General features: G+C 37.9%; 1 protein-coding gene across 1 annotated transcript; it reads right to left on the bottom strand.

The window, feature by feature from the left end:
* Positions 1-6,454: 6,454 nt before the first annotated feature.
* Positions 6,455-7,045, bottom strand: LOC108200745 (uncharacterized). Its single transcript, XM_017368995.2, has one exon. It carries the CDS (start codon positions 7,043-7,045, stop codon positions 6,455-6,457), a length of 591 nt encoding a protein of 196 aa, XP_017224484.2.
* Positions 7,046-13,038: the final 5,993 nt, after the last annotated feature.

Raw genomic sequence — 13,038 nt, 5'->3', positions numbered from 1 at the left:
ATATGACCAACTTGAATGCTGATAATATTACTCGGACTATCCATGGCTTCAACTTTGTTCAATGTCCAATAAGCCACTTATCAAGAACACCGAGGTGTTGCTGTCGTTTTATGCAACTCGGCGTAACCCTCCAGCCGGCCTTTAGTTAGATAGTTTGAATGTTCAAGTTAACTAAATTTGTTCACTTCTTAATTAAAAAATTGCAGGTTTAAGAATTCAAAGGCTTATTATAAGCTTGAATTATATGTTGGTGCCTGTTTTTTGAAATTTTTGCGGTTATTTATTTGGCAGTGGATAGTGTGTGTATATTTTTGGTCTGCATGCTTGTTGGTAATTTACTTTTTAAAGTGGTCTTTTATAATTTTTTTAAATCAAATTTCAAAAATTAAGAAAAAAACTATAAAAAAGTTAGGATCTTAAAATTTTCAAATTTTGTTTAATAAATCAAAATTTACTAATAAATGTTTTACATAAATCATATCAAGAAATTGCTTTTAACTTAACTCAGGAACAGGGTTTAGAAGCATCAAAATGCAGCCCATTACAATAATTTGGCATGTTTTATAAACTAACCAGCTCAGCATGAAAGCAAAGCTGCAGGATCAGTTCATGAGGACCAATCAGCAGTCCCTCATTAGACATATCTAGAGGATAACCCACTTATTCTTGATTACATTATACACCAACATGCAAAATGCATACTCAATAAGTTCGTCAATCATTCATCCACTTTAAAAATCAGTCCTCAGATCCAACCGCCAGAGAAAACAAAAATTGAATTAACCTCATTCGTACAACCCATATATAAATATCTTAATCGGCTCAGACAGTCCACAAGAAACATTTTCATGCTGAATGGAACACAAGGCAGCCACATGCAATTATGAAGTGCCAGAAAATTTGCAATACATTAAAACACTGCAAAGCATGGGATGACAATGATAGAAGGATTCCTTGTTCTCTTGTTCCCTTGTTATTTGGCATGTTATGTAACGCCAACAACATTTAATTATGTCTCGCTCGGAAGTAGGGTCCGGGAACAGTAAGATTTACGCGGACTTTACTCGATACCCGAAAGAGTTCGGAGTAAAAATGCAGTTTTCACGGATGGCAATTGTATAACTGTTGCACAAGTACAAATTACAATGCATCTATATACTTGAAAGTACTTCACAACTTGAGTGATGACATGAATCATTTCTTTTTCTTTTTGGACTTGCCGTTACAGAAAAATGAGCCAAATCCAAACAAATTTGAAGTCCCCTTTGATATGTAAGCCGGTGTAATATTTAAAACAGGATTGATTCTGACTCCGCTACCATAAGATTTGCATTTCTTTAACAATGGCGGCCTTCCTGAGGAATTATAAATTTGATGGTATTCGCCATAAGACGGGAGGGACCGATTCCTGGAACCAAGCGAGTGCTGTTTCTGTAAATGCTGCTTGGGATTAGCTTTTGATGCCATGGATTGTTTTGGATTCGTAAAGAGTAAATATACGAGAATAGGCTCAATATGAATTCACCATTGAAGAAAGGCCAAGAAGGCAATAATACTCACTGAGTAATAACAAACCAGTCTGCCTTAACATTACAGGCTATTGTCTATATGTAGAGAGACTAGTAGACAAGACAAAATAGGACATAACAACCTAACAACCTTGCCAGCTCAACATATGAGGGGCACTACTTGGAAATACTGCAGGCCACTAAATTGGCATATTATTTAGAGAAGATATGACACGTGACAGGTGCCTAGAGACATGTGATTCTTTCTCGCAATACTCCTCCTCAAGCTGGTGAGTGAGAGTTTGGAGAAGCTCCCAGCTTGTCTTTGTGAGAATCATGCAGCTTCACCGGGAGAATCTTGGTCATAATGTCAGCTATTTGATCCACAGATTTGACTTGCTGAGTAACAAGAGTGCCTGCTTTGATCTGATCACGAATGTAGTGACAGTCAATGTCGATATGTTTGGTGCGCTCGTGCATGACGGGGTTCGCAGCAATAGACAAGGCCGCCTGATTGTCGCATTTCAGAACAGCAGGAGGAAGATTCTTCAAACCCAGATCATGCAAGAGAGAGGACAGCCAAGTTACTTCGCAAGCTGTAAGGGCCATAGAGCGATACTCTGCCTCTGCAGAGGACCGAGCAACCACTGTTTGCTTCTTCGTCTTCCAAGAGATTGGTGAATCACCGAGAAAAATGCAGAATCCAGACGTAGATTTTCTGGTAGAAACACACCCAGCCCAGTCACTGTCGCAATAAGCTGTCAACTGAGCAGCTGAAGATGAGGCCAGCAAAATGCCTTGAGTTACAGTACCGGAGATGTATCTGAGTAAGCGTTTAGCATTCTGCATGTGAACAGTGGTGGGTTTCTGCATATATTGTGTCAAAATCTGTACCGAGAACGCAATATCTGGCCTAGTTATAGTGAGGTAAATCAATTTACCTATTAGGCGTTGATATGTGGACGGGTTAGGAAGCACATCACCCATGTCTGCAGTCAGCTTCAGTTTGATGTCCATAGGCAAGTGTAGTGGCTTGGCTTTTGTCATTCCAAATTCAAGAAGTATATCAGAGGCATATTTCCTCTGTGAGAGAAAGAAGCCGGCATCAGACCTGTCTATCTCGATACCCAGGAAATAAGTGACTGGTCCCAAGTCTTTCATGTTGAAAGATCTTGACAGTAGTTGTTTGAGATCAGAGATGGAGGATGTAGAGTTGCCACAAATCAAAAGATCGTCAACATAAACCAGGATGATTGTGATCGTGGACTCAGAATGGAGGCTGAACAAGCTGTAGTCGGCTTTGGATTGAATGAAGCCCATCTGCAGAATAGTGGTGGAGAATTTGTTGAACCACAGGCGAGGAGATTGACGCAGACCATATAGGGACTTTTTCAACTTGCAGACAAGACGAGTTGGAGATTTATCAGGGAGCCCCAAGATCTGATTATGTGTGATTCTGCAGCCCAAATGAGTGTAACCCTGCGGCATAGTCATATACACCGTTTCAGAAAGATCTCCGTGCAAGAAGGCATTGGTCACATCCATTTGGATGGTGTGCCATTCTTGCATCGCAGCAACAGCAAGCAAAGTACGTACTGTGGTCATTTTTGCCACAGGTGCGAAAGTTTCATGGTAGTCTAGCCCATACTGCTGCTTACTACCCAGTATGACTAGTCTGGCTTTGTGCTTCAGTATTGAGCCATCTGGGTTAAATTTTGTCTTAAAAAGCCACATTGATCCTATAGCTCGCTGACCTGGCGGCAGAGGCATGATGTCCCAGGTGTTGTTTTGTTCCAAGGCTGCAAGTTCGGTATTCATGGCTTGCACCCATGTTTCATGTTTGACTGCCTCTTTAAAGAAAACAGGATCACTGGTTTGAGAGAGTGTTGACAAAAAACAGGCAAAGGTAGGGTTCACAGATGTCGTTGTCACAGCATTGATTGAGGCATTGGTAACATAATCTTGGTGCCAAATAGGGGCAACACGTGATCTGGTAGACCTGCGCACCACAGGTGCCTCTTCCTTTGTATCATCTGCAGAGGATGATAAAGGGCTGTGCTGATGTGACTGGTCATCGAGCACATTGTTACCAGGATAGGGGTAATAGTCTTCATAGGCTGCAGGGCTGATAGTTGATTGTTGTTCTCGAGGCGCAACACTGCCAGTTGTTGTTTTGAATGGAAAAACCAGTTCATGGAAAAGGACATCACGAGAAACAAAGGTTTGCATGGTAGATAAGTTGAGGAGTCGATAACCTTTTTGCAGACATGGGTAACCCAGAAATACACAAGGAACACCTCGTGCTGCAAACTTGTCCCCTGGTTTTTCTGGATTGCAAGCGAAGGCAAGGCATCCAAAGACTTTCAATTCAGTATAATCTGGTGGCTCATTGAAAAGACATTCATACGGAGTTTTGTTGCCCAATACTGGTGTAGGCAACCTATTTATGATATAGACTGCAGCCATTACGCATTCTCCCCAGTACTGTAAAGGAACAGCAGCCTGAAATCGCAAGGAGCGAGCCACTTCAAGGATATGCCTATGCTTGCGTTCCACTCGGGCGTTTTGTTGCGGCCTTCGAACACAAGAAGTTTCATGAGTGATCCCATATTTGTGGAAGAACTGTTTGCAAGAGACGTCATCAAATTCAAGAGCGTTGTCAGACCTTATAACTTTGATTGTACCTTTGAAACGATTCAGAGCATATTGGCGAAAGGATTCAAGGTGAGACAGAGCATCTGATTTATACTGCAGCAGGTAAACCCAGGTGGTGCGTGTGTTGTCGTCAACAATAGTCAGGAAGTGTTTAAATTTTCCCCGTGTACAGACTTTGTAGGGACCCCATATGTCTATATGGATGAGATCAAATGGGGTCTTAGCATGAGAATCACTCAAGGGAAATGGAAGTCGAGTAAATTTCGACATTGGGCACGTGACACAGATTTTAGATTGTTGCTGCACGAAGGGCTTGACACATGGAATAAGTTTCAATCTGGCAGATGAAGCATGACCAAGGCGCAAGTGCCATTTGTCAAATTCTGAGGCTGCCTTGAGGTCCTCCTTGGAGCTGCTAGCATTGCATTTTGGTGAAATGGAGTTTATCCATTCCTGATCAACATTACCAGACAAATGATCGATGAGATAATACAGGCCCTGATGAGCCTTTCCCACAGCAATAATTTCTTTCGAGCAGTTGTCCAGTATGACACAATGAGTACTGTAAAACTGGACTTGGCAATTACTATCAGCAATCAGCTTTCGCACGGATAACAACCGATGTTGGAAGGAGGGCACACAGAGAACATTGTGTAATGTCAAGCCAGTGTTTAATTTGACTGTGCCTTGATGAGAGATGATGGCAGTGTCACCAGTGGGCAAGTTGATCTGAGTTGGCTTGCTAAGAGGAACAGGGTGAGACAGATGCTCATAGTCTGGGGTCATGTGATCAGTGGCCCCAGAGTCTATGATCCAGGAGTCGACAGCAACACCTTTAGTTAAGCCAGAGAAAAGCATGCCAGAAAACGGTGGTTCCAACTCCTCCTCAGTATCGGAGCCCCTTTGTTGCAAGGATAATTGTGGCAACAGTTGAGCCAACTGGGCCAACTGTTCTGGTGTAAAAGCGGAAGTGGAGGTTTGACCTGGAGACATCTGAGCTGTAGCTGCAAGTTTAAAGTTTCTTTGCCTAGAACCAGAGAACTGTTTATTAGACTGAAAAGTGGACTTAGCTCTAGAGCCAGTGGGGGTGTTGTTTTGGCCATGTTTAGAGTGCCACTTTGGGTATCCAACAACATCCCAACAAGTATCACTTTTATGACCTCTACCACCACAAACAGAGCACAGGAGAGGTTTATCAAATTTGACAGGGTTAGATTTGGAAAACAGGGCAACAGTTTCAGGGTCTAGTTTGTTTAAGTTTAAGAGCTCTCGTTGAGCTTCTTCTTGCTGTAAAGCAGCTGAGGCAACCTCAACAGAGGGTAAGGGGGTCAACAACAAGAAATGACTACGTTGAGGGTTATAGGCTTCATTAAGACCATTCAAAAACTGAAACAGCCTACTTTCTTCTTGTTGAGACGAAATGACATTTAACAGGGTTTTGACTTCATCAGTAGGGTTTGGGACAACAGGTAAAGTGTTTAGGGTGTCTAGCTCTTCCCACAGGGCACGCATAGCAGTGTAGTATTCATTTATAGACAGGGTGTTTTGTCTCAACTCATAAATTTCTTTATTGATTTTATACTTTCTAGACCCATTTGTTAACTGAAAACGAGTCTCAAGATTCAACCAAATATCAAAAGCGGTGGTCATAAACATCACAGATTTCATAATAGAGGGGGAGACATTATGAGTGAGCCAAGCGATTACCATATTGTTGCAGGTGTCCCAAAGCTCAGCTTGAACAAGATCAGAAGGACGGGGCACAGTCCCGGTGACAAAACCCAGTTTTCTCTTGGAGGCTAGGTTGATTTCCATAGCTCTTTTCCAAGATCTGTAGTCGGACGAACCTTGGAGCTTTTCAACTTGCACAGATGCTGCACCATCAGATGGGTGTAGATACAACGGATTAACCAAATCCTGGAGAGGGATTCTATTCCCAGAAGACATGTTGACACAGACACAAGAAAGCAAGAACAAGAAGAGGTGAAAGACACAAGACTGTTTAGACAGAGAACTGGAAACAAAAGCAAGCTTGACCTATCTTAACAATGGGTGGCTCTGATACCATAAAGAGTAAATATACGAGAATAGGCTCAATATGAATTCACCATTGAAGAAAGGCCAAGAAGGCAATAATACTCACTGAGTAATAACAAACCAGTCTGCCTTAACATTACAGGCTATTGTCTATATGTAGAGAGACTAGTAGACAAGACAAAATAGGACATAACAACCTAACAACCTTGCCAGCTCAACATATGAGGGGCACTACTTGGAAATACTGCAGGCCACTAAATTGGCATATTATTTAGAGAAGATATGACACGTGACAGGTGCCTAGAGACATGTGATTCTTTCTCGCAATAATTCGGAGCAGAACCAGTTGAATTGCTCCGACCAAGAACCTGTAAAGAACCAATCAGTCCTTTATTTCTCCGGTTATTTTCACAATTTAGACTAGTGCTTCGCTTAAAATGCCAAAAAGATTTGGATGCAGGCTTATCTTCCTCAATACTTTCGAATAAAAACTCCTTTAGCCTTTTCTTCTTGGTCTCATCATTCACATTCCCGCTTCTCAGTCCCACGCGGCTAGTTGTACAAGGCTTTGATCGATGAGTATCCGAATCTAGAGTAATGCTCTTCACTTTCTTGATCTGAGTAGGAAGAATTTTTCCATCTGAAAAAAGCTCATCAGCTGATAAATTATCTTGGTGGAAGTTATTAACACTAATGCAGAAATCAAAGTCAGTGCTGAAGTCTAGCAGCAGTGCATCTGATCTGCGGTGGCAGCATTCAGCAGGGAGAGACTCCTCTGTCTCATTGAGATCATACGAGAACGAAATTCTTGGACTTGAAATCTCTGAGCATATCTCAGCTGCCATAATTCCCATTCTTCTCAGAATTAGGCAGAGAAAAACATTGTTTAAGGTATGGAAGGTGTGGTGGCATTAGAAAAGAAAGGTGAGTAGTGATGTTGAGAGAAGAATAAGTGTCAGGTTTTGGTTTTAAAGAAGATGATAAGGAGAGAATTTGAGAGATGTGTTGATCAGGGTATGTTTGTTATGTGATGGCATGTTCCAAGTACAAACTTCTGGGGCATAGTGACATTTGGGTATTTTTTACATTGGTGAGGTTGGTGACTAGTGATGTGGGGAAAAGAGGGGATAAAGAGAGAAGTGATTGAATTGCAGCACCGAAAGCAGCGTATAGAAGGGGAATTTGGTGCATAAATAGTTGAGCAGAACAAAATTTTTACTTGAACGGATAAAGAAACGATGGGACGGGTAGTTTCGTGCTTATAAGTTAGAAATGAAACAACTTATTCATATTATTCATGTCAGATTTTGAGAAATGATGGGATGATAATTCCGTTCCGTTTATGACCATTCAGGTTAAATTTTTATTTTTGAAGAAAATACACACAAATATACAATTCTCTCTTAAATTAGGTACTTATTTCTAAAATATCTATATACTTTTTAAATATTTATACCAAAAAAATTCCAGAATGCGAAATTATGTTTCTTATTTTCGATAAATAAATCTACCAAAAATACCCAATCATATATACTAAAAGTAACGTCCCTGATAATAATCCAACAAAAGCAAGAAGAGCCCATAGATAGGTTGGTAAGTAACTGATATGTGCTAGAAACAAAATATGGGTGAAACCAACAATATTGATTAACGTTGATATTGGAAACGTATTGTTGATTAGCGTTAAGATTAGAAACGTATTGAGAATTTGTAAGTAAGCTAGAGAGGTTTAAAAGTTGCAAGTGAATAAGAAAGAGAACGTGGAGGAAGGAATAGTACAGAAATTGGTGTGTCCGTCTTGGCTGGAAAAAATCATATTTTTGGGGCTTGGGGGCAAAAACATGTTACTTTATCTCTTTTATCACATTGTCATTCACGACCCATTTGGCATCACCTTCAACTTCTACGTACATGATTGATGACCAAGTATCAAGTACTGTATATGAATTGACATAGAGGCTTAAATCTCGGTTCATTGGCCGATTGAGTTTATTAATTTATCGATATCGAATATAAATTATGGGTTTAGCTAGTGTGTGTTAATGGACACATGTTTAGTTTGTTCTGATTAGTGTAGGGATGGGCATTCACCCCGCCCCGCTCGACCCCGATCCGATCCCCGCCCCGTTCGGGTCGGGGATTCGGGGAATATTTCAGGGTCGGGGCGGGGAACGGGGAAAAGTTTATAAAAAATTCGGGGATCGGGGAGGGGTCGGGGATTTATATCTCCCCGCCCCGATCCCCGACCCCGGTTGTATATATATGTAAATAATAATATATTTATATGTAAATAATAATATATTTATATATATTATACTAAATATATTATTAAAAATAGATACCTTTTATAATATTATTAAAATTTTAAAAAATAATATTTATTTTTATTGATCGATTATTATTATATTGTAATATAATATATTTAATAATATTAAAATTATCATTTATTTATATTACAAATCAAGTTTAATATGATTTGATGTTAAAAATATGAGATAATATCATTCTATTAGTGTACTATGAGTTAGTAGTTTGTTTTTTATTGAAAAAATATATTATATATTATAAAATTATTATTTTTTATTAAAAACTAAAATTCCCCGAATCCCCGCGGGGATCCACGTTCCCCGTTCGGGGGCGGGGATCGGGGAGGAAAAGAATCCCTGTTCGGGGTTCGGGGCGGGGTCGGGGATGAGTGTTGAATTCGGGGATCGGGGGCGGGGATAGTACTCCCCGACCCCGAAGTGCCCCCGTGCCCATCCCTAGATTGGTGGAGCTTTTGTATATGCAGGGAATCCATTATTATTAATATATAATAGCCAATCAGAACGAGTTAGCTACATGAAATTTGGTACTTAGCACATCATGAAAAAACAGATAAATTATTGATATATTGTTATTGTAGAAGGCTTGTGGACAGATTCTATCTCATAAGCTCTGTGTGACTATGTTATAGTTTGCTACTAAATTACCGGCAAATGCTCGAGTCATCGAAAAGAACTGCTTAACTAAATGTAGGTCTAACTATAGTACTTTATACTTACATTACAACAGAAATTAAAGATGTGCATAGTTGATAGTTCTCATTATGAAAGGTAGAAAGAAATAATCCAGTAGTAATAGTGTGAGCCGACTAATGCAGTTAGAACGGGTTTTTTTCCTAAATTGTTTCCGGATGGTTGTTACAAAGGATTTTGGGAAGTCACTGGAGTTAGAATGGGCAAAACTTAAGGTGTCGGACTACAACAAACATTATTCAACAATTTTATAGGTCTATCAGCAAACAATTCTATAGTGAATCTAATGCTTTAGCCAATTCTGCTCAGAACTCGGTCCCTGATGTTATCGTTGTCTCGGTCCTTCATGTTATTGTTGTATATTTCTGATACTCAATGTTTCTAGAGAATATGTTTGGTTTAAGTCTGTTTAAAGTTTGCTTAAAGAAATTGCTAAGGTCAACCAGTTTCCAACCTCTCCTTTCTTTTGCCAGTACGAAGTAGAGACCTAATTCAATTTGGTTGATGTTTCGATTTATGTAACAGCAACTCATGGATTCAAAACTTTATGCATTTCTCGTTGAAATAACTGCTGCAGATTATTAGAAGCCTGATAAAAAAATGAAAATAAAGAAAAAGCAGCAAAGTCTGTCAAAATAGAAGTAGGTATGGCTGTTATTTTTTGACCCTCATGTGTATTAGTTTGTCTACAGATGCTGCTTATAAGAAGGGTTATGTACTTATGCAGATAAATCTAGTTGCGTTAAGAGGGACTACTAGCTCTTAAAATTGAGGAGAGAGAAGAGAAATTTAGTGGGTGTTTGGGTAACAAGCTTCTCAGCTTTTTTAATAGAGAAGTGGACTTCTGCTTTGGTGGGAGTGTTTGGTAAAACACGTGAAGCGCTTATACTTGGTCTTGAGAAGCTCTCAAAAAAAGCCTGCTTTCCTAACTTATTTTGAAGTGCAGCTTCTTGTGCGCTTCTTATACGAATTTTTCATAATTATATACTTGCATGACATACAAAACACAATGATCATTACATGATAAAATTAAAGCTGGCAGCTTGTCCCAAATCAATCTGCTTTAACAATAAAATTCTTTTCTCGTGAAATTAATTACAAGATATTTATATGATATAAGATTTTGTATTATCATAATTTGAATAATAAAAGTTTTTTATTATTATAGTTTATTTATTTAAACAAAATAAAACAAAATTATATTACAATATTATCAAACTATACTAACTTATAAGTCGAGTTATCCAAACACTAAATAATTTATAAGCCACGATATCCAAACACTTTTTACAATTTACAAGTCGAAACCAATTTTTCACTTATAATCCACTTCTTTGTTTTAAGCAATAAGTCACTTCTTTTAAGCCCAGCCAAACGACCCTTAGTAAATTTAAGAGTGACTAGAAGCCTATTGGAGCAAGCAAGAGCCACTATAGAGAGGCTATCGGAGATTCTCTAATGTAGAAAAAAATAAATGTCTAAGAAACTCTGTGACCAGAGTAACCAGAAGATAGGAATCCATATTCAATCTTCCCTCTAAGCAGAGGAATATTTCAAGTTAGCTACCGATTCATGCACCTGCAGCTAACATTTGGAGATTGACATATCATATTGAAAGCAATTCGGTGACTGTCAATGCATTGAAGGTGAATTCATCATGGCTATATGTTACTTGGCGGATCCCTTGTTACAGGTTTTTGTTTTTTGGAATTTTGGAATTTCGGAATATGTTTAATAAAGATAATGGTATTACTTTACATTTGGTTCGGAAATCTGAATCAATTGTCATGCACATTACGCTACGTTGATTTCATGATATTAATAATTTCTAAGCTTAAATCTTCGTCCACTTGTTACCTGAGAAGAGAGATATCCACTAGACTACAACGTTACGAATAATATTGTCTTATCTTGTGGTGCACTAATCATATATTACTTTTTGTAAATTATAGGGGAGCCTGATCATTATCTTTGTAGAGGCATTTAATTGGTTTGTTGGTTATTTTAGTTCTCTGTAATATTTTTTTTTCTTTTTTTCTTTTGTTTAAATTTACTCTGCTTTTTTTTGATGCGGCTATGTACACTTGAATTTAATACACAATGTGTTTCGCAGTATCGGTTACTGGATGCACTTGGTTTACAATCAGTTATTGGATGCATTTGGCGTTTACCAACCTCATGGACTGCACTGGCATACCCGTATTTGAATATCACCAGTAGTCCAGTACCATGATGCCAGAGCGCAAGGTAATTGGTGAGTTCATATGTTTATTTTAATGTCGAGCATGCTCGTTTAAGTTATTTTTGTTGGAATAATCTTAAATTTAGTTATTATTATTATTTGTTTAGTTATTTATTTGGAGGATTAATTTAAGATTGAAGTAGTTGGATGTTTGTTGGAGTTCTAGAGAGAGTTTGTAGGAGATATTGAGTCTATCTTGTTTTGGGAGATTTATTAGAAAAATAGTAGAATACTATTAGGAGTCAAGTACGTTTGTTTTTAAATATGGCATGTAATCTCTTTTTAGAGGTACAAGGAGAAATATAACAAGAAGAAGTACAATGTAGTTCTTGAGAGAGTTCCGCTCTTGTACATATCAATTGCTATCTTGTTCTATAGTTATAATTCTAGTTTTTATTTTCAACAATTTTCTTGTGTTCATTTTATTGTCGATATGTTTTATTAGGTGAGCGAGCTTCTGAACTCAGCATTGTCCGAGTATGGAACTGAATTTCAAGTCTTTGTAGTATAAGGAACCTTAGTCACACTTCATTAACGACGTCGACAGTGTCTGTAGTTAGTTTCTTGCTCTGCATTCAAATGAATTGTTGATCTATGCAGTGGAAAGGGTTCTTAATAATTTGGGGATGATGATAGTGAATATGGCACATGATAATGACTTGCATCAGTTGCTACTTGCTAGATACTCATGCTCTGAGTCTAAATTCCTGGTCTGAGTACTCAGCACATCACTGGCTTGGCGATCTAACCCCCCAGTTACCCTGTCTGTTCCCACACTTCATAATGCTGCAGTTGGAGACAACTTCCAGTTTGAAAGATCAGGTAATATTCGAGTTGTCAACGGTGTGAATCTTCTATAAAAGAGAATTGTTTAAGAAACTAAAAACCCGAGCAGTGTACAAAATTTATGTTCCAAGTTTGATTTTAAAACCTTCTAATCTGGAGATAACTGGGTAAGGAAGTCAAGTCAATTACACTACAAACTCTATAAATTAGTAATAATGTCAGGACCGGAAAAATTTATTAATTTAAAAAGTTATTAATTTATTAATAAATTAATAATTATTAATGTAAAGAGTTTTTAGAAAACCAATTATACAATACATGCCAAACAAAAAAGCATACTATATATAAATTAATATACCATATAAAAAGGCAAATTAATCTATCCCTCATAGAATTACATTGTAGCGAATCTTGTGACTCAACGTAAATTAATAACTACTGTGTTCATATGTATTGGAAATCAACAATGACACATTGTAGCGAATCTTGTGACTCAACGTAAATTAGTAACTACTGTGTTCATATGTATTGGAAATCAACAATGACTTTTGAAGTGCTCTGATGTAAACAAGACGAATAAATATGTTCAATGTATTCTTAATCATGTTTGGGATATATAAATTACATGAATATGTTTAAGTATAACCATAGTCTAAAAGGAGAATAGACAACTATTGAATCATATATCAATAGAGTGTAATATATTACTTTCCAATTTATATGAATTATTAATCTATGATTTTTTTGGGACCGAAAATTATACAGAGAGCTCTCAAAAAATTATTATCTTATT

The sequence above is a fragment of the Daucus carota genome, chromosome 9, assembly GCF_001625215.2.
Source record: "Daucus carota subsp. sativus chromosome 9, DH1 v3.0, whole genome shotgun sequence".
NCBI classification, from domain to species: Eukaryota; Viridiplantae; Streptophyta; class Magnoliopsida; order Apiales; family Apiaceae; genus Daucus; species Daucus carota.
The sequence above is the reverse complement of the archived record's forward strand: the minus strand, read 5'-3'. Positions and strand labels throughout refer to the sequence as shown.

Excerpts from the sequence above, each read along its gene's own strand:
- LOC108200745 (XM_017368995.2), bottom strand. The coding sequence starts at position 7,045 with ATGGCAGCTGAGATATGCTCAGAGATTTCAAGTCCAAGAATTTCGTTC.